This window comes from Ochotona curzoniae, unplaced genomic scaffold (genome assembly GCF_017591425.1).
Source record: "Ochotona curzoniae isolate NIBS_2020 unplaced genomic scaffold, NIBS_Ocur_1.0 scaffold_4683, whole genome shotgun sequence".
Taxonomy (NCBI): Eukaryota; Metazoa; Chordata; class Mammalia; order Lagomorpha; family Ochotonidae; genus Ochotona; species Ochotona curzoniae.
In genome coordinates this window covers 2,676,091-2,700,713 of record NW_024467121.1, presented here as the reverse complement: position 1 = coordinate 2,700,713, position 24,623 = coordinate 2,676,091, and the positions used below count along the sequence as shown (strand labels likewise).

Genomic DNA, 24,623 nt, shown 5'->3' with positions numbered 1-24,623 from the left:
GGGTCCCAATGCCTTGGGCCGTCCTCGACTGCTTTCCCGGGCCACAGGCAGGGAGCTGGAAGGGAAGCGGGGCTGCCGGGATAGAACCGGCGCCCATATGGGATCCCGGGCGTGCAAGGCAAGGACCTTAACCCCTGTGCCACCGTGCCAGGCCCTAAAACAGCTTGTTTTTAAATTTATCCATATGAAAGGCAAAGAGTCCCTTCCTAACGGGATGTCCGCAGCTGGGTACCAGATGCCAGCCTTGCTTGAGGGAAGCGGAAGCCTGAATCCTTCAGCCATCACTGCTGCCTCCCAGAACCTTCATTAGTAGGAAGCGAGAGTCTGGAGTCAGAGCCGGGGATTGAACTTGTTCACTTTGATGTGGAATATAGCTGCCTTCTTATCTTGCTAGGCCAAACACCTGCCTTAAAACTTTCCATCCACCTTTTACAGTGCCCTCATATTGTACATGATAGTCACCATAGATATAGTTAATAATAATATACACAGTGTGTTTCTAAAGGGAGTAGATTTGAAGTGTTCTAACCACTAAAACATGATCAAGCATCTGGGGCAGCATGATTTAGCATTTCTATAATATATACATATATTAAAATGCTATGTTGTGTGCCATTAATATATAAAGTTTTGACTTGCCAATTGAAATAAATGTTTAAAAAACTCAGAGTGAGTAGACAAGCGTGGCCCTGTGATGTGCCCAGCCTGTGTGATAGGTGTTCCCGGTCTGTATTTTGTGTGTGGTGACCTGAGTTTTGCTCTTGACAACAGCATGAACAGGCTGAACACTTTGCCTCGAGGATTTGGCTCCTTACCAGCTCTTGAAGTCCTGGATTTGACTTACAACAACTTGAATGAAAATTCTCTTCCTGGAAACTTCTTCTACCTTAGTAAGAAACTTTTAATTCTATAAATCTCTTTAACGTGGTGCTTTGCGTTCTTGGAGTGGAATTTATTTGCCAGGACCCAAACGTTAAGAGAAATGATTGGATATATATTTTTTTTCTTCACAGATTCCATTTGAATATTCCTTCATAGCTCAGCAGTATGTGTGGGTTGATGAATGGGTATCTGACACCATCAGGCGGAAGTGGACTCAGTAATGTCATATTCACTTTCTATGGGAGGTTATGTATCTAAATGAGATCTGCTCTCCCATTTAGTTAAGAAACTGGACTTTCTTTTTAAAGCACGTGCCAAAAAGAAGCTCTCCTAAGCTGCTAATACTTCTGTGTAGGATATTTGCCCAAAGATAATATAATCAATTAATTGTAAAATATTCATGAATAAACTCATAATTTTTAAAATATTCTCACCAGATTTCCTAAAGTATGAGTAGTTTCACAAATTACTTTTGTCCAGTACACAGTCAAATAATAAGAGAAAGTTAGCCACCCAGAACACACGGCGCCATTCATCTGCAAGCAAATTTATTGCTGCCGATGCTCCTAAAAGTTAAAAAAAGCTACTTTTCCAGGAATTTATGAAGTGTTTCTGAAGAGTTGCTTCTGTTGTACAAATACTCTACTTCTCTAAATAGTAATGGCATCTGTGACATTCAGGACTTCTATAATTTTCTGAGCTAGTCTCTAAAATTAACCTAGGTAATTTTTTGCCTGCGTATATTCACGCTGTATCTTTTATTTTAAGTCTATGTCCATTTTCTGTCTCAAGCATGTGAAACCAACTCTAAAATATTTTCTTGAGCGTTTAGGGTACAAACTACCTTTGTTATGTTTATTAACTTGTAGTTCTGTTGAATTTTAAAACAATTGAATATGCTTAAATACTTGTAAATAAATTAAAGGGTGTAACTACCTCCCCCCCCATTGGATAAGAAAATGTGTTAGCCATCAGTAGGCTGAGGTTGTGTTGTCAAGTTTAATGTTCACGAACAAAGTGGCTCCTGATATTGTGCTGAACTAGACTCTGTCCTGTGAAACCTGTGTCATTATTGTATTCCTTTTGTCTTTATATATTTTAATATATATTTCAATAAAACTAAGATTATAAAAGTAACTTAAAATAATTAGTCTGATTACAGAAATGTTGAATTGTAGCACTCAAATTTCCCCCAGAAACTTCTCATTCATGTGTTTAGTTTTAACATGGGTTCTGTTTACAGAAGAAAGTTCTGTCTTAACCTCATTCTATTTACATGAAAGAACACTTTTGCTCTAGGAGCTGCCTTAAGTGACAAGGTGGTTCTTTTTGTTTCACGTAAAGGGTGCAGATGGAATCAGTGATGTGAGTTGAAACTAATAGAGAAAAGTAGCTGTCTTTTCTTGAAATGCACTGGAATTCTGTGCCTGAAACCGCCCATGCCCATGGTTGTTAATTGTGTCAGTCCTTTTGGATATAGATGTTTTCCTGGATATACCAGCCACACAATAAGCCAGTAAATCTAAGTTTGACCTGCTTCTTATTATTGTGAGTCCTAGGTATGTCACCAGCTTTTCACCAAGCCAGGGTTATTAATCAAAGCTGACTCCCTGGTATTGATCAGACCTCAGATGGTTGGGTTCCATGCCACCCTGCTTATATATTGCTGTTTAATTTGCAGCCACCCTCCGTGCACTCTATCTCAGTGACAACGATTTTGAAATCCTGCCGCCAGATATCGGGAAGCTCACAAAGTTGCAGATAGTAAGTAATTTATCTAAATTCTTAGAAAATCAATTCACTTCTGCAGCCCTTGTAAGAATGGAATCAAGTCAATTGGAGTGGGAGTAAGGTTGGTTTTGCAGGAATAAGCCACGACTCTTGATCCTGCCTCTCGTTGAGTTGCAGACACTTGTAAATAAATTGAAAGACTTGAGCCTGAAAAAGGAAGAGGAGAGGGTTTGGGAGAGAGTGGGAGCTTATGTTGAGCACCTCTTCGTGTGAAATTGTTTTGACAATGCCTTGTTTTCTTATGTTTAGCTCAGCCTTAGAGATAATGACCTGATCTCTCTGCCCAAAGAAATTGGGGAACTTACCCAGCTTAAGGAACTCCACATTCAGGGGAACCGCCTGACTGTTCTGCCCCCAGAATTAGGTAAGGCTGCTGTGACTGACCTTAGGTGTGATTTTAATTAATAATGGTTATCCAAGCGCAGTGATGGTGAGCAAGCGCTGTCCTGGCACATAACCTGCACCGAGGCACCTGATTTTGATTGATTTTATGGCTATTTATCATTCACCAGTGTTCAGCTGTTTTGCCTTTGACTTGCCCAGGGGGTGCTGGCTTCTGTGCATGTGCAGCCAGCATCCCAGAAACTTGCTGAAAGGTGCCCCTGCTCAGCTCCTTGCGTAGTGCACTGGGAAGAGCCTGGGATTAATAGGAATTGTTTTATTCAGGGCTTCTCATTTACTAACTGGGTAAGCCTTGGTGTTCCTGTTTAGCTTACTTACCACAGTTACGAAAGTATCATTCCTATTTACTTTTATTTACTTATTTGCAATCAAAGTGTTTATTATAGCTATTTGAGCATTTCGTTCCCAGTCATGACTGGTTCTCTCCTGATGCCATCTTCATTTGGAACTGTTTTTTGTTTTGTTTTGTTTTGCTTTCTTTAAGATTTTTATTTTAGATGATGCTTACATAGTTGATCAGGGTGGGAAGGATTGAGGGTCAGGGATAAGAGGGTGTGATCATTGCTTCCAGGCTTTCCATTTCTTTTTCCTGTATCTGGGAGGCAAGGGGAGAAGCCACACCCAGCCTCTCCACCACTCCAGTATGCAGGGATGGGGAACAGCGACCTTATTGACCCAGGATCTTAATGTGGCGTGTGCTTAGAGGGTTCTGCCCAGAAGGTGTCGAGAGTTCTGCAATATTATGGATCTCTCTGATCCAAGGATGAGGGAACACTTTCTTTTAAGATTTATTTATTTTTATTGCAAAGTCAGACATACAGAGAGGAGGAGACAGAGAGGAAGATCTTCCATCCGATGATTCACTCCCCAAGTGACCACAATGGCCAGTGCTGTGCCGATCCGAAGCCGGAAACCAGAAACTTCCTCCAGGTCTCCTACACGGGTGCAGGGTCCCAGAGCTTTGGGCCATCTTCAACTGCTTTCCCAGGTCATAAGCAGGGAGCTAGATGGGAAGTGGGGCCGCCGGGACTAGAACCGGTGCCCATACAGGATCCTGGCGCGTTCAAGGTGAGGACTTTAGCCACTAGGCCATGCCGCTGGGCCCGAGGGAATACTTTCAATGTCTGTTGGCTGACATAGTTCAGCTTAGAGTCTCTGTTTACCCGATATTTGCTGTCATCATTGGACTGGCATAGTTATCCAATCTGTCCTGTTCTCCTTCCTCTGTTATGGTAACAGATGTCTTCTGAAGGCCCCAGTGGGCTGCCATATCCTCCATGTGCATCTAGGCCAGCCGTCCATGACTCTGTCTTTTGCACTGAGGAGGACCAGTTCTCACAAGCGGGCCCAAGGCCCAGGGCCGGGTGAACCTGGCTCCAGCAGACCCCCAACACCTGGGGCTCATGGATTTGGCAACCACCACACCGACGGGCCCAAGGATCTGGGCCAGGTGACCTAGACCTTGCTGAACCACAACCCCTGGAACTCACAGATCCTGCACTCACCATGCATGTGGACACAAGGCCCTGGGCCTGGCAACCTGAACCCTGCTGGATTTCCCCCGTCCCCTCTCGGGGCTCATGGACCTGGCACCCACTATACAGAGCCCAAGGACCTGGGCCAGACAACCCAGGTCCTGCCAGCCCTCCTGTCCCTAAGGCTTACAGAATTGGCACCAATCATGCATGTGGGTCCAAGGACCTGAGCCAAGAGACCCGGACCCTGCTGAATCCCCCCACCCCCACCCCTGGGACTCACAGACCTGGCACCTATCTCACAGGCAGGCCTAAGGACCCGGGCAAGATGACCTGGGCCCCACTAGACCACATGCTCCCAGTGTTCCCACCACTCCAGACTGGCATGGCTCATCTCACCTTGGCATCCATCAGCCTAGCTTAGTCTAGCCTGCCCCCAGTTCCAGTTCCTGCTTGTTGGTGTTGTAAACTAGCCTGGCCAAGTCAGCCCCTGTCCTAGCCCCAGAGTGAACTGGCTGGTTGCGACTGGACACAGTGCCTTCTGCACCCTGTCCTGGTTCTAAGATCTGCCAGTGGATGTTATGAATTGGCCCAACCTACTCCCCCCACCCCCGCCAGCCTGACACATATGTGTGATGCTGGGTACTATAACTTGGCCTGGTTTGGGCCACTCCTTGGTTTGGTTCTTGTGCTCACCTGCAGGGCCTGTGTCCTGACAAAGGATTTCCCCAAGCTCCTCGATCAGATCACCACCCTGTGGCAGATCTTATGTACGACAGTGGATCCTTGGCCCAGGTTGACTTTGTCCAGCTTTTGTTCTGGCAGGAACAGTGTCTTTACCCAACTGGCCCATACCCAATCTGGTTCTTACTGTTGGGTATTACAGCCCAGCCTTACCTGGTCCACACCCAGACACAGCTCTCAAGTGGTTCAATGGGAGATGAGACCTAGTTCAGCCTGGTCTAGCACTTGGTCCTTCCCAGATCCAGTCCCTACCCATTCCGAGGAAGACTGCAGCCGTGTTCAGCCTAGCCCACTGCTGGCTCTCATGTTCACAAGTGTGAATCCCAACCCACCTGGGGCATACCCTTAGCTCCCCAATCAGGCCTGTTCCCAGTGACAAATCTTGCACGTGGCAAGAGAGATTGCTATTCAACATGAGAGAGCCAAGATACGCCCCCCACCAAGATTCTGCCCCAGACCTAATTCACTCACATTCTGGGTAGTGTCATGTACCAGCCTCACATTATCCATTCCCTGTTTTGATTCACTAGTGGATTCCATGATCTAACCCTGAAAATACAGTGAGTGGCCTTGTCCGTTGAAGACCCTTAGAAGTCATTCCTCAATTGGACATGAACCCTCAGGTCCCTGCTTGCCCCCACCTATGCCATCCCTCAGATCAATTTTAACTCCTCACCCCAAGCTCCCAAAGTGCACCATTGGGCAGCCCGAAGGCTTTGCCCAATGTCTTTGGCACCCAGGCATTGCTGGACCTCCCCTTCCCTGGGCAGTCATGCTGCCTGGCTCTCCACACCTGTGGTGGACTAAAAAGCACCCAGGCCGCAGGGGTCTGGGGCCTTGCCAGGCCTCCCCATCACTCAGAATTGTTCAGGGTGTCCTTGTTTTGGATTTCTTGGCTCCTCTGGCAGCTGTGTCTCACTCTTCTTCCTGGTCCTCCCTCCAGCCCAGGGTAGCTTAGGGTCAGCCTCAGAAATAGGCTCTGCATTGTGACTCTAGGCTGTGCTTTGCAGCAGATTCTCATGTTCACTTACCTTTTTTTGTACTGACAGTATCCTCTCATTTCCATCCTTTGAATTCTGCCATTTCTGTCCCCTTCTGCTTTAAACTGTCATTATTTATTTTAAAAACACATTTAAGCCACAGTTCTAGGAAGAAGCATTTCCTCAAATAAGTCTTCCATTTTAAAGAGACATCATTTTTTAAGATTTATTTTCTTTGTATTGGAAAGATAGGTTTACGGAGAGGACAGACAGAGAGAAAGATCTCTCATCTGCTGGTTCACTTCCCACATGGCCCCCACGCCCAAAGCTGAGCTGATCCAGAGCCAGGAGCCAGGAGCTTCTTCTGGGTCTCCCACAAAGGTGCAGGGTTTCAAGACTTTGGACCATCCTCTGCTTATTCCCCAGGGCACAAGCAGGGAGCTGGATGGGAAGTGAAGCAGCCAGGACACGAACTGGTGCCCATGTGAGATCCTGAAATGTGAAGAGCAGTAATTGAGCCACTGGTCCATTGCACCAGGCCAGAGACATTTTTAAAAATTATACATTAGAGTGTAAATGCTGTAAGAACAGGGAATTTTTCTATTTTATTCCAGCCACTCTCCCATCGCCTACCATGTGCCAGACATGTGGTCATTGCCAGAAAACACCCACTGAATGAGTGAACAGATTAAGAACCTTGGATAGCTAGGTGTTCAGGTAAGAAGCAGTTTGACATCTAGCTGGAACTAGGCTGTTCAGCATGGAAACCACCCATTTCAAAAGTGCAATAGACACACGTGGCTATGCTTCCCCGTGGGAAAGTACAGCCTCAGAACATTCCCATTGGCACAGAGTTCTGCCTACACTTCCTAAAGCAAAAGCAACCTTTGATTTCCTGAAACAAATGGCAAACTTTATCCCCACAATTTCCATTTCCAAGTGGCCAGAGGGGCAGAGGGGTTTATTTCTATGATTTCTAGGGACTGAGTGGGTAACTCTGTACCTTCTTTTCAGTGAAGTTTCAAAAGTCAAGTCTCATTTTGGGATCTTGGATACATGATCAAGAAAAGCTCTTAGCCACAAAAAAAAAAAAAAAAAAAAAGTTGAGGTAAAAAACTTCTTGCCAAAGCACAGATTTTGTACAGATTGTTAATGTTAGTGATTCCTGGAGAGGGGCTTTTATAGCATGCTAATGCTTGTCCCCACTCCAACCCCATGATTCTAATTCTCCCTGTGTAAGACAGATTTTTCTATGGTTTGTTGAAGTTCATTTAGTGCTGCTCACCACGTCCTTGGTTAGTATGATTGATAGAAATGCAGAAATAAATGTGTCTTTCTTGTTTTATTTCACTTTACAAGCTACCGGGCAATGTACAATATTAAGCAATTATTAGTAGGTAGTAATTTGTTACAAAATACACTTTTAAACTTTGCTTTAACAACATTGCTTATATTTAAATACTGTCTGTAGTCATATTTCTCTGACATTTCTTTTAAACTCTCTAACAGTAAATTGTATATTTTTATTGAAGGTAAAATAAAAGGAAAAGTCTCTAAATGACTTTATATTTGCTAGTTTTGCCTGGAAAAGTTCGACATCTGCCTGGTTGGATTTTCCTTTTCAGAGAAACACTCAGTTGGAAACAAATGGTAAACCTTGAGCGTCTAATAGAAATCTAAACTCCAGATGAAGAGAAAGCATTATTTATTTTTTAATAGTATTCTTTTGAAAAGTCAAGAATAATATATAAGACAACAATACAATAATACATATTATATCAATAGATGTTATGGTACCAAAGTACAATGATACATATTTTTTCCAGCAGTATCTTCCATGAATGTCATAAGACTAGCAAGCAGACATTTTACAGGAGAGGAAACCAAGACTTGGAGACATGCCCATAGGGACACAGTTTCTGAGTTCATGTGCAAGATTTGAACTTGACAGTCTGTCCTCCAGGCCCACATTCCTGACTCTTGCGGTGTACTCAAGCTCACCGATAATCCAGGTAGAGGATTCCTAGCAATGTGGTTTCAGTGAGAATGAACACCCACCTACCTCTCCGCAGTGCTGGTAGGACGGAAAATTGTACAGTGTGTCCACATGCATGGTGGATTTTGCTCATATTGACCTGCACTGGCAGCTTATTTTGTTTGTCCTGGCAGGGTCCAGTGACTGTAGGTTTACTGTTGGTACGGGTCACTTCCTTTTTGTTAATTTTTTAAAAAAGATTCCTTTATTTTTATTGCAAAGTCAGATTTACAGAGAGAAAGGAGACAGAAAAAAAGATCTTCCATCTGCTGGTTCACTCCACAAGTAGCTACAATGGCCAGAGCTGAGCCAATCTGAAGCCAGGAGCTTCTTCCGGATCCCACACAGGTGTAGGGTGCCAAGGCTTTGGGCCATCCTCTACTGCTTTCCCAGGCCACAAGCAGGGACTTGGAAGGCAATGGAGCAGCTGTGACACAAAGTGGTACCCATATGGGATCCCAGCGCATGCAAAGTAAGGACTTTAGCCACTAGGCTACTATGCTGGGCTCCTTTGTGTTAGTTTTTAACATATTTGAATATACAGTGTAAATGTTTTTGAAATTTCTAAGAAATTTTGTCTCACAATGAAGCCAGAACTTAAAGCTTGTCACTAACAGTGCTTATGCCAGTCAAGAAAATCTAGATGAGTTTGAACTTATCACATCTATGGGCACAGAGAAACACAGAAAAAAATTCAGGGGCTAGAATTTTCCTGTATATCCTTGAGTAAGTTACTTGAACTATTTTAAGCCCATTTTCTAATAGTTCGTTTCATAATAGTTTACATACCTATGGAAAATTAGATGTAAATTGGGCCTACCACTCACCCATTTATTTATTCATTGTTTAAATCTTCATTAAAATGCAACCTTAGGCCACTTACTGACTTGAGGGTCTTCATTTTCCAATGAGGTAAATTTTGCTTATTTAACAACTGTTAAGCCCTGCTTCATAGAGTTGCTAGGGATTGTGGTAAGAGACAATACCTGCTGGGGAGCTGACCTTCTGGTTGAGCTTGAAGGGACAGAGAGAGAGAGAGAGAGAGAGAGGAAAGAGAGAAGAGAGGTAGAGATGTTGGCATGCCATGTGGTGTAGAGTGCCGGTCTGCAGGAAGCGAACATAAGCGCCCTCACTTTCGGTGGTGCAGTTTAAACAGGGATCCAAAGATGGAAGGAGCTGTCCTGGCCGAGTGAACAGCAGTTGGAAGGTCCTTAGATGAGCTTAGGTATTGAGGAACAGCAACGCTGTGTGAGAGAGGAGCTGAGGAAGGAAATGGGGACAGTCACTGACACTACTTGAGCTTTTACTCTGAGTGAGATGTGTTCCTCCCTTATTGCCCCCACTCCAAACATCAGAATCTGTGTTTTTTACTATGATAGAAAGGACTTGGCCAGTGTGGTTCAGCATGTTGAGTGGGAAGATGATCCTTGGAACCCAGGTGAGTCCCATGTCATCACCAGGGTCCTTACATGAGGAAAGAAGGAGGGGTCAGGGTTCTAGGACACGTGATTACAGATGCAAGAGATTGGAGTCACAGGTGGAAGGGGCCGTGAGCCAGGGAATGCAGGTAGCCTGCAGAAGCTGTGAGAGGCGGGGAAACATATTTCTCCTCTGGAGCTTTCAGAAGGAATACAGTCCTCCTGACACCTTGCTTTCAGCTCACAACCTCTAATCTCAGACTTATCCATTCCAGAGCTGCTAAGGGACTAGATTTGTGCTGCATTAAGCCACTGACTGTGGCAATTTGTTACGGATGCATTAGGAAGCTATTACAAATGGAAAGACAAAGACACTGAAGGGGATTCAGCAAAGGTATGGCATGGTCTGACTTATTTTTCAAGCAATTTCTTTGGCTGCTACGTTGAGAATAGGTGAAAGGGTTGGGGACAAGGATAGAAACGCAGAGTCCAGATAGGAAGCCAATAATCCAGGCGAGAGTAAAAGACTGGCTTCACGCAGACAGCAGTGGTGGTAGAAGGGAATGGTCAGTTACTGGATCTGCTGTAGAGGCAAAGCTGACAGGAACTGACGATGGTCTGGAAGAGAGAGAGAGAGTCGAGGTTGATGGTGAAATTTTGAGCCTGAGCACCTGAAAGGATGGGGAGACTAGGTTGGGCAGACAGGGACAGGGGAGGAGAGAAGTTGTGAAATGAGTTTTGCATGTCTTGAGTTTGAGTTGTCTTTTGGATTTTTAGCTGTCAAGCAAAAAGATGTTAGAAGCTGGAATTCAGCACCCTTGTCTAGGCTGCATATGTGAATGTAATTCTGGGTGCTAGCAGCCTAAATGCAATGTTACCGATTAGATGAGATCCCTTAGCTGTGACTGTGCAGGCTGGAAGCTGGACCCGTAAAGCACTTGGTTCTTTCACATGTAGGCCAGAAGGATTGGGGACATTCTTTGTAGGAATAGCTCCCAGGCAAACATCTGAGGCAGGAATTAATTAAAGAAGAGATGAAAAGCCCAGGTGGATGGAAGAGGGGAATACAGGGAAAGACCAATCTTCAGAATAGCAAATAGCCCCAGAATAAACCCCATGAAGGTCATTTCAGAGCCAGCTCTCTACCTGGCGATAAGGAGCTGTGTTCTTTCACCTTGACATGTTTTCATTCATGTCAGAGACAGCTGCCATTTGAGCTAAACGTCTTGAGTTTTGTATTTTGACTGTTCCATGGTTTCTGCTGTCTGTTCTTGATGAAAATGTTTTTGGTTTCTTGACTTCTGGACTGCCAAGGAATTCCTCCATCTGCATTTGTCTCCCAGATAATTATTTTTGGAGAGAAATATTGCATTGGTCAGCCAGGAACCAATACAGCTAGTGTTTCAGTCCTCAGAACCTGATCTGCATCAGTTAAACAACCTGTGGGATGGATGATGCTAATACTGCTACATCTTTCTGGGGCTCACTGACTTAGTGTACTATTACATGTGGACAACTGAATATTTCAGGTGAACAATAAGGTATATGAGATCATCTTTAAGCTGGATAGAATTATAAAAATAATTTTTACACAGCCTGCTTGCTTCAGCAGCACATAGTAAAAGCTTTACACAGAATATTGTAATTGTCAAACTAGTGTAATACACTTGGCTTCAGATCTGTGTTGTAGGCAAGTAGAGCTCCTTGACCTCTTAAAGTATGAAACCAAAGGAAATTGTGATTTTTACAAAGCTACATTATTGACCTGAGTTATTATTGGCAGAATCTGATTTTTTAATTGCAGATCCTTTGCCTTAAAAAAAGAAATATTCTTCTCAGTATTGTATCTATAAGTGTTATCAATATCAAGAAACCAAATTTGTCATGAGATGACAGATTGCAATAACTGCAAATATATCCCTTAATTTTATTTAAAATGTAAAGAAAATGTAGGAAATGGGACATCTTTATTCAACTTTGAATTTTGGCTTTGGATCATACTGCTCGTTCTTACATTTTATTCTTGTATTCTTAATATGCCTTTTGCTGTACAAAGAGACTTTTTAAAATTTGTAGAAAAATTGTATTAAGGGATAGTGTGAATTTTCCAAGAACTTTTAGAAATCTTTTTTTGCTTCACAAAAAAGTCATATCTGATTCCTGTGATCTTGGTTGATAATCAGAAATGAATCAAAAATGACTCCTGTCAAACCTCCTACCTGATACTCTTAACAAGTTCCATTTCATATATTGAATTGCAGTGGATCTATAGCCCTGGAAATGGTTTAAGCATGGGCTTTTAAAAATGCTAAGTGAATTTCATTTCCACCTGGTGAGTTACTACCTTGAAAGGAGTGGGCAGTTGCTGTCACACATGAAATGCTTCTGTTGGATGGTGTGTATTTCAGGAAGCCCGTGTCGGGTTCAGTGTGATTGAACGTGTTCCTCCATCTGTGTCAACACGGCTGGTAAAGCACCCCCCTGTTTGCCATGGGCGTCCTTTGATTTAATAGCACACTAACCGTCTGCCTGCTTTGAGAAAAATGCCAACAGAACTGAGATTCCAGATTGCCCCGCTTTTTAAATTTCAGAAGCACATCTGTAAATGTGGTTCTATCATCTGGAAACATATGTGATAGTGTATGTGCTAGCTCCTTTTAAAACATCTTCTGTTTATGATGCCATTTTTAATATAAACAATAAGCCCTTTGATACTGAGCCATGTCTGAATGCTATTGCATATGTGTGAGTTTCTGCCGAAGAAAGATTAAGTGAGGATTGGTTGTCAGCATAAGACATCTAGGGATGGATTCTCAAGTATGTCTTCTCATGACTGAATACAAGTAAGCCTTCTTTGTTTATTTAGATTTTTCCAGAATCTTAACATGTTCAACCGAGTATTCCATATATGGGCTTCTCCTTGCTTAGCAACACCTCATTGTGTCGCTTGTACTTCTGTAAAGTTTAGATAGTAGCCTGTGGTTTGCTATTAGTGCAAAATCCCCTCTTCTTTCCCAGTAGCACATTTGGTGATGTTGTGTAGCTAAGTACTCTCTCAGCTGCCTTTCTGATTTGATGTTTTAGAACGAATGCCTCTTTACTTTGGCAGCCCCCATCTAATCTCCCTTGTCATGTCAGATTCTATGTACAGTGATCCTGTCATCCGATCAGAAGCCAGGAGCCTCTTCAGGGTCTCCCACGCGGGTGCAGGGTCCCAAAGCTTTGGGCCGTCCTTGACTGCTTTCCCGGGCCACAGGCAGGGAGCTGGAAGGGAAGCAGGGCTGCCGGGATAGAACCGGCGCCCACATGATTTCCCGGGGGTGCAAGGCAAGGACCTTAACCCCTGTGCCACCACGCCGGGCCCCGAAGAAGCTTTTTTAAAAAAGTGAACAAGTAGCAAATCTTTAAACATTGCAAATGGATCATTTCTGCTAGAATATGAAGCTTCCCTCATGCACGTGTTTAAGCCATCGTTATCTCTCATTGATGTTGCCGGATTCGGTGGGCATCCGTAACTTGAGCATGTGAAATCCACAAAACTTGTCTTCTTTGGTGGTTTACTTTTATTTATTTATTTATTTTAAAGACTTATTTGTATGACAAAGTAGGGGGAAGAGAGAGAGAGATCTTTCATCTGCTCATTCTCTCCCCAAGTGGCTGCAAGGCACAGGGTTGGACCAGGCCATTGCCAGTGTCTTCCAGGTCTCCCATGTGGGAGACAGGCCATGTTGAGCCATGTTCCACTGATTTCCCAAGCCTTTAGTAGGGAACTGGATGGGAAGTGTAATAGCTGGGATATCAGATGTTCCCCGTATGGAATGCTGATGTTGTAAGCTGCAGCCTAACTAACTATGCCACAATTCCAGCCCCTTCATGAAGGATTATATCTTTGATCACCTGGATGATTTTTTATGCATGATATGACTTTTTTCTACATAAACAGTTGCTACCATTTCTAAAAAGGTTTTTTTGTTGTTGTTGTTAAATTGCTTTGGTTCCCCAGTAAAGAATTTATTTACTACTTAAGTATCAGTATAGTTCTAGACCATACACTGTGTTCACTTTCTTTTCTTTCCTTCTTTTTTGTTTTTTGTAAACTGTATTTGTTTTTATTTGAAAGCCAGATTTACAGAGAGAGGCGAGATACAAAGAGAGAGAGATTTTTTATTTGTTGGCTCATTCCCCAAATGATTGCAATAGCTGGAGCTGGGCTGGTCCAAAGCCAGGAATCTGGAGCCTCTCCTGAGTCTGCCATGAGGTTGTAGGGGCCCAAGGACGTGGGTCATCTTCCACTGCCTTTCTAGGCACATTAGCAGGAAGCTGGGATGGAAGTGGAGCAACCAGGATTCAAATTGTTGCCCGTATGGGATACTAGCACCGCAAGCAGAAGCTTAACCTATTACTACACTATGGTTTGGCCCCTTGTGTTGTATTTTCTACCATTATGGAAATATCACATTTTCATGATTATGATGCCTTTGTACTAAATCTTTAAAGAACAGTGTAAATTTTTTCAAGAATGTTTTGGCTATTCTCTTTATCCTTTGCACATGCATGCAAATATTAAGAACAGTCTGCTAGGATTTTGGTTAGGGTTTGCTTGAATTGACAAATCAACTCGTAGAGGATTGATAACAATATCTAGCCTTCCAATTTTTAAACATGCTTTATCTGTCCATTTCTTTAGATTTTTTCATTTTCTCTGATCAGTGTGATTTTCAGTTCTGTATCTTCAGCTTTATGTTTTTAATGGTATTGGATGTGGTATTTTAGTAGTTTTGTTTTTAGCTATTGCTTGTGTAAAGAAGAGTGTGTGTGTGCGTGTGTGTGTGTGTGTGTGTGTGTGTGTGTGTGTCCTTGGTCCCTATGTATAAGGTCTAGCAGTTGTATTTTAGTTTTTGTTTTAGCCAGGAGTTGGGCAGGACCTAGTCCCTGATATTTTATCTGTTTGTTTTATTCAAAGAAAGATGGTTATATATTCTCCCAATTTTAATTAATTGTATATCTTATCTTATTGCCCTAACTAGGACACTTAGCTAGGATGACCAGTAATATTCTTATTTTGACTTATGAAAAATAACGCAGTTATTCTTCTTTAAAAATTGTGGCAGCTGTAAGCTTCTAACCACTACTGTTGATTAGATTAAGAAGTATGTCCTTTGTTCCTAGTCTTTGGAGGGTGTTTATAAATGCAATCAGTCCCTTCCCTGCTTCTGTTGAGGTGACTCCCTGACTTTTGCTCTGGAACCCAGCCTGCATGTGATGACATTGACCATGTTGGCTTATTGCCACTCATCTGTGCTGTGACCAGTGGGGTCCAGTGCAAATGGTGCCATGTTCCTTCCAAGATGAGATTGTGAAAGGCAATATGGTTTACATCTTGGGCACACTGTCTTGTTCTATCTTACTTTTACTTTCTCTTGGATCACCTGTTGTGGGGGAGAAAGAGCTTCCATATTATGATGGAGAGGCCCAGGGTGGGATACGGTAAAGGCTGCCCTCAGCCACTGCACAAGTGACCTTGAAAGTGCATCAGCTAGGCCCAGCCAAGTCACCAGGATACTGTAGCCCCGGGACAGCTGTGTCTAGGACTACTCAGTAAGTCATGCTCAAATCCACATCGTTGAAACTGTGTAGGATAATGAGTATTAACATCCTGGAACACTGTGTTAGATAGCAGCAGAAAATAAACACATCTCCTTTATTTGCTCTTGTGGTGAATTCCATTGATTGATTTTTTTTCAGTTGTTAAATGTCAAATGTTAAGCTGATTTTGTGGGCTTTTTTTTTTTCTATGAATGCCCTTTTGGTCCTATTGTATCATTCTTTTTTGAAGTAATAACTTAAGATTTTTAATTCACTTATACAATTCATGCATTTAAGGTAACAATTCAGTCTTTTTACTATATTTAAGGTTGTGCAGCCATTACCACAAATTTTAGAACATATTCATCATCTCAAAAGCAGACAGCGTCCCTTTAACTGTCACACACCACCGCCATCTCTTCAGGTTCTGTTGTGTTGTATTGACTCACATATTTAGCCCTTTGATCCATTTAAGTTTTGTGTGTTGTGAGATAAGAATTCAATCTTGTAAACACTATTTCTGGTATCCCTGTCTGCAGTCATTTGACCACAGGCATGTGGTTTTATTTCTGGACTCAGTTGTATTTCATTGATTTCTGTGTTGATTATCATGCCAGAACTATACCACTGTTAGCCCTGTCGCAACTTTTGAAATGGCGATGTACTGATTACAGTTTTGCTATTTTTCAAGAATGTTTTGACTATTTGGGGGCTCTTGGGCTTTTGGGTGGTGAATCATGGGAACTTCTGTGCAGTTTGCTGGGGCTCTTCAGTGCTGCTTGCTCTCTGCTGTCCTGATCCACGTGTTTTACCTTCCTCTGTAGCCTCAAACTCTGATTTCTGTCCTTTCAGCACAGGTTACCATCATATTGTGTGGTCCTCTTCTTCCATTCTAATCCCCTCTAAATACTTCTAGAAGAAAACGGGTGAACAGGAGGTGTTCTAGCCCTGTGCTGCCTGCTGCCTAATACCCGGAAGCAGCTCTGTTACTCATTTTGTTCAGGTACTTCAGTCTGCCCAGAAGTAGAAGTCTGGGTTGAGAGTTGCCAGGGTGTGCAGCTGTATTATAATTATTTTTCTATCTCTTTCTTACTGATTTACACTACTCCAAGAAGTGGTTTTTACTCCATTTATTGCTGTAGCCTCCACTTTGTGGCTGGGTTTGTAGCAGCCATAGAAGTATTGGGAGCGTGTGTCCTCAAGACAATTTCCATCTTTGTTTTTGGCATTACCATGCTTTTAACTTCCAGAAGAATCTCTGGATGTTTATTGCCTTGTAAATTATGTTTTAGTGCATTACTATACCTAATATCAACTCTATGAATTTGCTGGGGGCTGCCATGATGAAAATATGCCATACTAGATGGCTTAAGCAACAAACCTATTTCTTCCTGATTGTGGAGTCTGGAAGTCCAGTGTGAAGACATCTGTAACATTGCTTCCTTCAGGGGTTCAGTGAGGGAAGGTTTTTGTCCCAAGCCTGTTTCTTTGGCTTCCAGGGGCATGGATGCTTTCTTGTCTTCCCACTGCCCGTGTTCTGTGCACGTCCGAGTCCAGATTCCATCCTCCTGTAAGGACACTGGTCCTACTGGGTCAGTGGCCACCGTGTAACTTGTTTCACTAAGCAGCTGTGTCAAGTCCCCATGTCCAACCATAATCACATTATGATATACTGAGAATTAGGACTTCAACATGAGCTTATGAGAAAAGGACACATCAGCTGTGTCTCGTGTGTCTGACAATTTATACACTTTGATATAAAATATAGAATCTCCTTCGATACATGTGTCTGTTTTCTTAATGAGTTATATCTTCAGTCCTTTTTGGTTTTATAGCAGTAAACCAAGTCCCCTTAGCCACAATTAAAAAACATTTGTTATTATTTGAAAGAATTACAGAGGGAGAGGTGATGCAGGAAGAGAGGTCAATCTTCTATCAGCAGGTTCACTCTCCAAAGGGCTGCTGTGGCTAAACCTGGGCCAGGTTAAACCCAGAAGCCAGAAACTTCTGGATCTTGCACATGGGTACAGGGCTCAGGCACTTGGGTCAACTTCCTCAGTTTTCCCAGACACATTAGCAGGGAGCTGAATCAGAAGTCGAGCAGCAAGGTCTTGAGTTAGGTACCCATACGTTAGCTACACAGGCAGAGGCCCAATGTGCTTTGCCACAATGCCAACCCTAAGCCATCGATGTTCTTAAAGACTTATTTTTATTTATTTGAAATGCGGTGTTAGAGAGAGAGAAAGAGAGAGATCTTCCATCTGCAAGTTCACTTCCAAATGGCTGCAGCTACCAGGGCTGGGCCAGGTTGAAGCCAGGAGCCAGGAGCTTCTCCCATGTGGGTACAAGGGCCCACTGCATACTCAGGCATATTAGCAGGGAGCTGGGTGGGGAGTAGAGCAGCTGGGACTTGAACCAATGCCCATATAGGATGCTGGCACTGCAGGCAGGCAGCAGCTTAATTTCCTGTGTCACAGCATCAGCCTCCCTAAGCCATGGTTTTTAACTTTTTAAAAAATCGCCACTTTGAAAAACAGGTAAATCTTGGAGAGCTGTGCCTACTTTCCCACACTAAGCTTTACATATAATTTAAGCAATTCTATATTGTCACAAATGGAAACTTCAGTATGGAATTCTTGTCTCAAATATTCTGTTTTTAACCTATATTTGAGGTTCTATTAGTTGATTGGTATGATCGTCATTTATATGTGTATATAAATACATAATAACATTAATATATTTGTGTATCTCCCAGAATTTTCTGACTCTCCTCTAAATTCAGTCACTGAGAGAACAGTGACTGAATCTGAAATACATGAATGAGTTGTTCACAAAGTTAAAGCTACAGAAAGAAAGAAGAAATCTATCATTCATCTGATCTGTTCTCAGATCTAGTTCATAGGGCATAGTGCTAGATGGTCATATATTAAACTTTAAAGAGGTGTTGGCTCTTTTCCTTGCATTTAAAAGGTTATGTGCTACAATGTAAGACAAATAAATCATGATTCACTAGACCAACAGTGTTGCAGTCAGTTATATAAATTGCCAGTGAACCACTAAATCTGTCACTTTGTGTGATCTGACCATTTAACAATTGGAATAGTGTTGGAATAGAAAGCTGACTGGAAACCAAAGAAGCAAATATAGTGGCAGATGCAATTAGCAAGATCAATGGTTAGTGTTAAAGGTTCAGTGCGTGGGCATTTCAGTTGACCCAAGTGAAAGCAATTGCTACCCAGAAGACGTGGCTAGCCGCAATTTGCTGTAAGGGGATGCAGAAGAGTGAATTGCTCGGTTTTACAACATCTTCCAGGATCTTTTTTTTTAAACTTGCTCCTCTGTGTTCCTAGGTCTGTTGAGCAAGAGGTCAAGTCTGTATTTACCTGCTTTTCTTTTCTTCTTCTCCTTTTTTTTTTAAGCAAAACTATTTATAAGATGGACTCCCAATGAAACTGTTGGACATATCTAGACAATGAGATGCTGGACTGACATTGTCTGTAACCAGCAATGTTGGGGCACACTTAAAATAACAGACTAATGGAATTATAACTTGTTATGAAGGACTATGCTATTGTAACGATTTGGGGAAAATAAGTCAGAGGAGGGTGGGAATAAGACAGGAGGAATCCCAGACCCTAAATAATTGTACCATAAAATTCAAAATAAAAAAAAAAGAAAGAAACACAAGGGGCTGGCAAGTAGGCAAGTAAAACACAAAGACAGGTAAACATCTTATGTCTGTAAAGGGGGGAAACATAGGAGGAAAGTCAGGTGTAAATAACTAACTAAAGTTGTATATTTGTTAGTCATTTTAATGCTGAGACAAAGGTGCCTGTAAAAAAGAAAATGATCGGTCAAATTTCAAATGTGCTTAAATTAAAATTTTTCTTCTTTCTAATTGAGAGATTTGTCTTAGTTTCTAAATGAAAAAAAAAAAAAAGTGAAAATACAGAGAGAGAGAGACATCTTCCATCCCGTGAATCACTCCTGGGGCTGGGCCAGACTGAAGCAAGGAGCCTGACTCTCCCTCTGGGTCTCCCATGTGGAGACATGGAGCCCAAGCGCTAAGGCTGCTCTTTGCTTTGCTGGCTGCATTAGCAGTGAGCTGGATTGGGAGCAGAACGGCCAGGACACAGATAGGTGCACTTATGAGCTCCCAGTGTCACATGGTGGCTTTACTTGCTGTGCTACAATGCTAGTCTTTTACCTACTTTTCTTAAAAAAAATTTTTTTTTTCTGTGTTGTATTCTCGATGACAGTTCTTTGACTTCCAGTTTATGATAACTTCTGATTCCTTCAGATTTTTTTTTTGGTGAAATCACTACTTCACAATGGTTGCATGAACTGTAGCAAACACCACTTGAAGTAGAATTGTTTGCTATTTTAATAAAATTTTTATGATTTTTGCATTTTATTACCTGAAATTAACAATTTTTTATGATTGAATTTGAAAATGTATCCTTATTCATGATAATGGGGATGACACCAGTAGTTTCCATTTATGAATACTTTTCTTAGCAAGATTTTTTTGGTTGTTTAATAGAGTTTTCAGTTCATTGACTTTATTTGTTAGATCAAGTTATCCTTTGTTAACCAACTATTCTAACAACTAGTGCGGTGAAATAAAACCTTCTATCTGCCCAGGGTTTTGTCAGTGTGAACTGTCCCGACTACTGCTTTCCTGGCTCTTTCTTGAATCGTGGGTCAAATGAGCAGCAGGCTAAGAGCCAAGCCGCATAGCATTGTCCTATTCACCTGTCTGGGTGCTGGCAGGCTGGCGGCCAAGGACCTGCATTCTCTCCCATCTCAGGCAGGCTACCTTGTGTTTATTTGTGTGGTACTCTCCAAAGGACAGCACGAAATACAGCAGGTACATGAAAGAGAAGTCCAGGTGTCTGAGCACATTCCAGGTCTCCACCTTGTTCACTTTTACTAATGTCCCATTAGCTAAAGCAAGTCATATGACTAAACCCAGAGTCCTTATGCAAGGCATCTCCTAAGGGCATGGAAAGGGGATGGAGAATGGGAATATTGTAGCTGTTTCTGTGCAAGATCTTTGATATGGTGAAATAAATGCTATGAAAAAGAGAAGTAATTCATCTTAATCCCAATTTAAAACTTCTAATAATTACACTACTCATATGCTTGAGTCTATCAAAGGACTCCTTATCCCTTCCATTCCTTTTTGGTTGCAAGAAGTATGGAAGATAGAGATGAGCAAGCAGCTGGCATACACTTGGTCTTTCTCAGCTCTCTGATCTTTGCCTCCCCTAAGCAGCTGGGTATTGGGCCTTACCCGTTAATTTTGTCTGTCTGTCGGTCTGTCTCTCTCTCTCTCATGTCTTTATTTAAAAGGCACAGTAATAGAGAATTGGGGAGAACCCAGAGAGAGAGATATTTCATATCATTCTCCCATGAAATGACAGGGACCCAAACCATTTGGGTCATCATCTGCTGTTTTCCTGGATGTATTAGCAGAGACTTGGAGCAAGCGGAGAAGCTGGGGCTTGAACCAGCAGTCTGTTATGGGAGCTGGTATCACAAGCATTTCACTGGACCACAGTACTGGCCCCAGGTTTTGTCTTTTCTTTAGCTAAAACATGTGACTATACACAGGAGAAAATCCCCAAAGCATAGACTTCCTGGGTAGATTGTACATGCTGATAGAGGAATGCCTATTCCTTCGGTGAGATATGGAGGTACAGTTTTGTTTTTGTGTTGTCACGAATAATGTTTTATAAGAATGAAAACTGACTTTAATTGCATATTTTCCGTGCCAGATGAATTTATGTTATTTGGCTTACTTAGTGTAATAAAAAGCAACACCTTTGATAGACATTTTGTTAGTGGTGTTTTCTTGAGACCTTAATATGTATTGAGTTGAAGAGGATGATGTTGCTGATGGCCATGAAAAGTGTTAGTCAATGCCCAGCATATTCTTGCATAGAGTTTCTTATTGTGCTGTGATAGATTACTGCAAATTGAGTGGCCTCGAGCAGCACCCAGTTATTTTATAGTTCTGGGGACCAGAGAGCCAAGATCAGCTTCACTGTATTATCCTCAGATTGCCGACTGAGTTGGTTCCTTCAGACAGTTCTGGATGAGCGTGCCTTGCCTTTTCCAGCTTTTGGTGGTGTCTGCATTCCTTGACTTGTGGCTCCATCATCCAGCCTCACAGTTCCTTTGTCACAGTGCCTTCTCTTACTCTGATTGCACTCACACCCTACGTGTAAGGACGGCTAGCATTCTGTCAGGCCCACCAAATAATCTCCCTCTCTCAAGAGCCTTAACTCAGTGCTCTCTGCAGCTAAGTCCTCTTTGTCATCTACACTGACACTCGGCAGCTTGCCACACGTGAGCTTCAAAATCCAGCTGCATTTGGGAACACGGACTTTTCCCTCGTGTCGTGGTGGATCCCTCACCCCCTGCAGAGGAGGAGGCTGGTCTGCAGGGTGTTGTTTAACTCCTGGGACTGGGTGTGATGATCAGTGTAGGTGTATGTACGTATGACTGATTTGTATTATTCATTTTGGAGAGAAATGGAAATGAAGTTTATATTTTTTGCCTTCCTCTTTCTATATATTGATATTATGATTAATAGCCTTTGACACAAAGCTATTTTGAAAAACGAGTCCTCAATGACGTATTTTGACAGCATCTGTGTCATGCTTTTTTGCTATTCTAGCAGGAGTAGGTTACAGGGACAACCAGCTCAATATTGCATACCTGGGTAATCAACCAAACATTTCTTGTCCAGAAATATCACTAAAATGCCAGCCACAAGAATCTCAGCAAGATAATCTCATTCCAAGGGTTTGAATCTTCCTCCCTTGTGGTTTTGAAATATAAAATTTGTTAAAAGCAACAAACCCTAAGTTTGTTCTCTCTTTTTCATAGAATGCCAGATGGATGTTGAATTAAGTCCAGTTTTTCGTTCGTCTTCAGATAATTTCTTGAGTTTGTGGTGGTGTTTTGGATTCTTATCAGCGTATATTCCCTCCCCCAGATTCCCACAGCTACCCGCAGCCTGGCAGCAGTGTGGTTGCCTTGGTACCTGCTCCTGAAGGCTGTCTGTGGTGAAATTGAGCTGTTTCAGTAGCACAACTCGGCATCTCCAAGAAATCGTTAGCATGACGCCGTTCAGCTAATGGCATGTTGAACACTGTTTTCAGAATCTCCTTATTTTATCACATTGTTGTTGGTGTTTACTTGTGTCCTGTGGGGAATTTCAGGATCTTGTTTACTGTGATAGATCCTGCAATGAAAATATGAGAAGTACTAGACCTCAGGGTCTGGTGGAATATATTCCTGAAACAGTTGCCTGGGCTGGGCACTCCCGTGTGGCTGTAGAGATGTGGACTTTAATGTTCCAGCTACATGACTTGGCATGGTCAGTGAGCCCTGTTGGTTGGTGGCTGCTGTCTACAGGTGAACACCCTTCTGCTGTTTCTAAAGAAAGCAGAGTTGTAACTGGCTTCTGTGGGAGCCTTCACTGTGTTTTGTGAACTTGCCAGAAACATGTATTGATCTCAGAAAAGGCCAGATGTTTGTTCTTAAGTTTATTGTAAAAGCTGTGTCAGGTGTTTTGATGGGACATGTATCCGTAAGATAATTTCATTCACGGTAAGTACTCCATATAATCTCCTTATTTCAAAGACTTACTCATTTGAAAGGTAGAATGACAGAGAGAGGGAACTAGCTTCCATTCGCTGGATCACTTCCAAAATGACCACACAGCCAAGGCTTGACAAAGTCAAAGCCAGGAACCAGAATCTTGGTGCTAGTCTCCCATGTGGGTGGCAGGGGCCTGGATACTTGGGCTGTCACTTGCTGCCTTCTCAGGCCCCTTAACAAAGAGCTGAATTGGAAGCAGAGCGGCCAGGTCTTGATCCCGTGCTCATATGGGATGCCTTTGTCACAGACTATAGCTTTACATGCTGTGCCACATTGTTGCTGGCCTGACTGCACATAATTAGAACAAAGGATGCAGCCAGGCAGAACGTCTTTGCTTTCTGAACATCATGGCTACTGTCACTGAAGGTGAGAGCAGAGGTGGTATCCCGCCCCTCTGGTGGGCATCTTGGCAAAACCCAGCAGTGGTAGCTCGTCTGGTGAAGGATGCACATTAATTAGTCACTTGAAACTCTTCCCTCATTAACTCCAGGGAAGTTATTAGAGAAAATGTTCTGGAGTTCACAGTGTTGGTTTTGATGGCAGAAGTTTAGTCATCAGCATATGTCATCTTGTTTGTAAAACAGTCAAGACAGTCAAATCCTGTGAAGTTCCTTGCCGAGCCCTGCGTCCTGTTCATGAAGAGACCTTCTTTAAACCTCTGTGCCTTGCTTCATCCTGTGGATTCATAGTTGATACGGGGAGGGATTTTCAAGTTCATCAAGGATTGCTAATTTGGGACGCGGGTAGGGAGCATGGTGGACAGAAGGAAAAAAGGAGGCCATCTTTCCTCCTTTTTTGGTAGGTGATATTAATTTGGAAAGAACAGTTGTATCAGTCATAAAAATAATTCACATTCATTGTTTTAAAGAATTGAGACATTCAGGGAGCACTGAGCATCCAACATTTATTATGTTGGTGACCTTCATCCCAGGTAAGCTGCCGAAACAGAAGTGTGTTTGAGACAGAGAAAGGTAACTATATACTGACAGTTTAAAAAACACATAAATATTTATAACACTATCCAATTGTGTATGAGTTTAAGAATGGAAAAAAATCAGCTGAAGAAAGGACTGCTGATGTGCTACTTGTATCATTAAGATATTCCTGGAAGGTCACTCTTAAATGAAAATAGGAATTGTTAACGCATTGAAACATTTTATGTACAGATGTCCTCAGCTTGTGCTGGTGTGCCTTGATAGACCTATCATAAGTTGAAAATGTTAATGTAGAAAGCTCATTAAATACCTCTATAAATCCATTACAGTGTTGAAAAATTATCAGCTGAAAATTAGGGATCATCTCTATATGAGCTCATGTGAATGTATATATAAGTTATACATATATACCTGCATATACATATATATACATTGGCATATAAGTATATATGAGTATTATATAGGCACATTGTTTTCAGTGAGCAAAGTAAGATTTATTAAAGATAGAAACCTCCTGTCACAGCATTCAGGAGGGAAGACTCCAAAAGCAGAAAACACAGTGAATCTTCTAAGCTGCAGTTGGGGGAAAAAAGAAAAAAATAAAAATAAAAGAGCAGCTAACAGTCAGAGAGGGAGGACAAAAGTCACCAAAGGGGCTCAGTACAATGGCTCAATGGCTGATGCTCCCCCTTCAAATGCCA

At 42.3% G+C, this 24,623-nt stretch overlaps 1 protein-coding gene across 3 annotated transcripts in view; it reads left to right on the top strand.

Annotated features, from left to right (window-relative positions):
* The window catches only part of RSU1 (Ras suppressor protein 1), a 190,862-nt gene that overhangs the window by 49,534 nt on the left and 116,705 nt on the right, over window positions 1-24,623 (top strand). For all 3 annotated transcript variants that reach the window (XM_040967803.1, XM_040967801.1, XM_040967802.1), the window contains 3 exons: window positions 772-890; window positions 2,564-2,646; window positions 2,923-3,037. In XM_040967803.1, coding sequence (XP_040823737.1) covers window positions 772-890; window positions 2,564-2,646; window positions 2,923-3,037 — 317 coding nt within the window. The remainder of the gene's footprint in view (window positions 1-771; window positions 891-2,563; window positions 2,647-2,922; window positions 3,038-24,623) is intronic.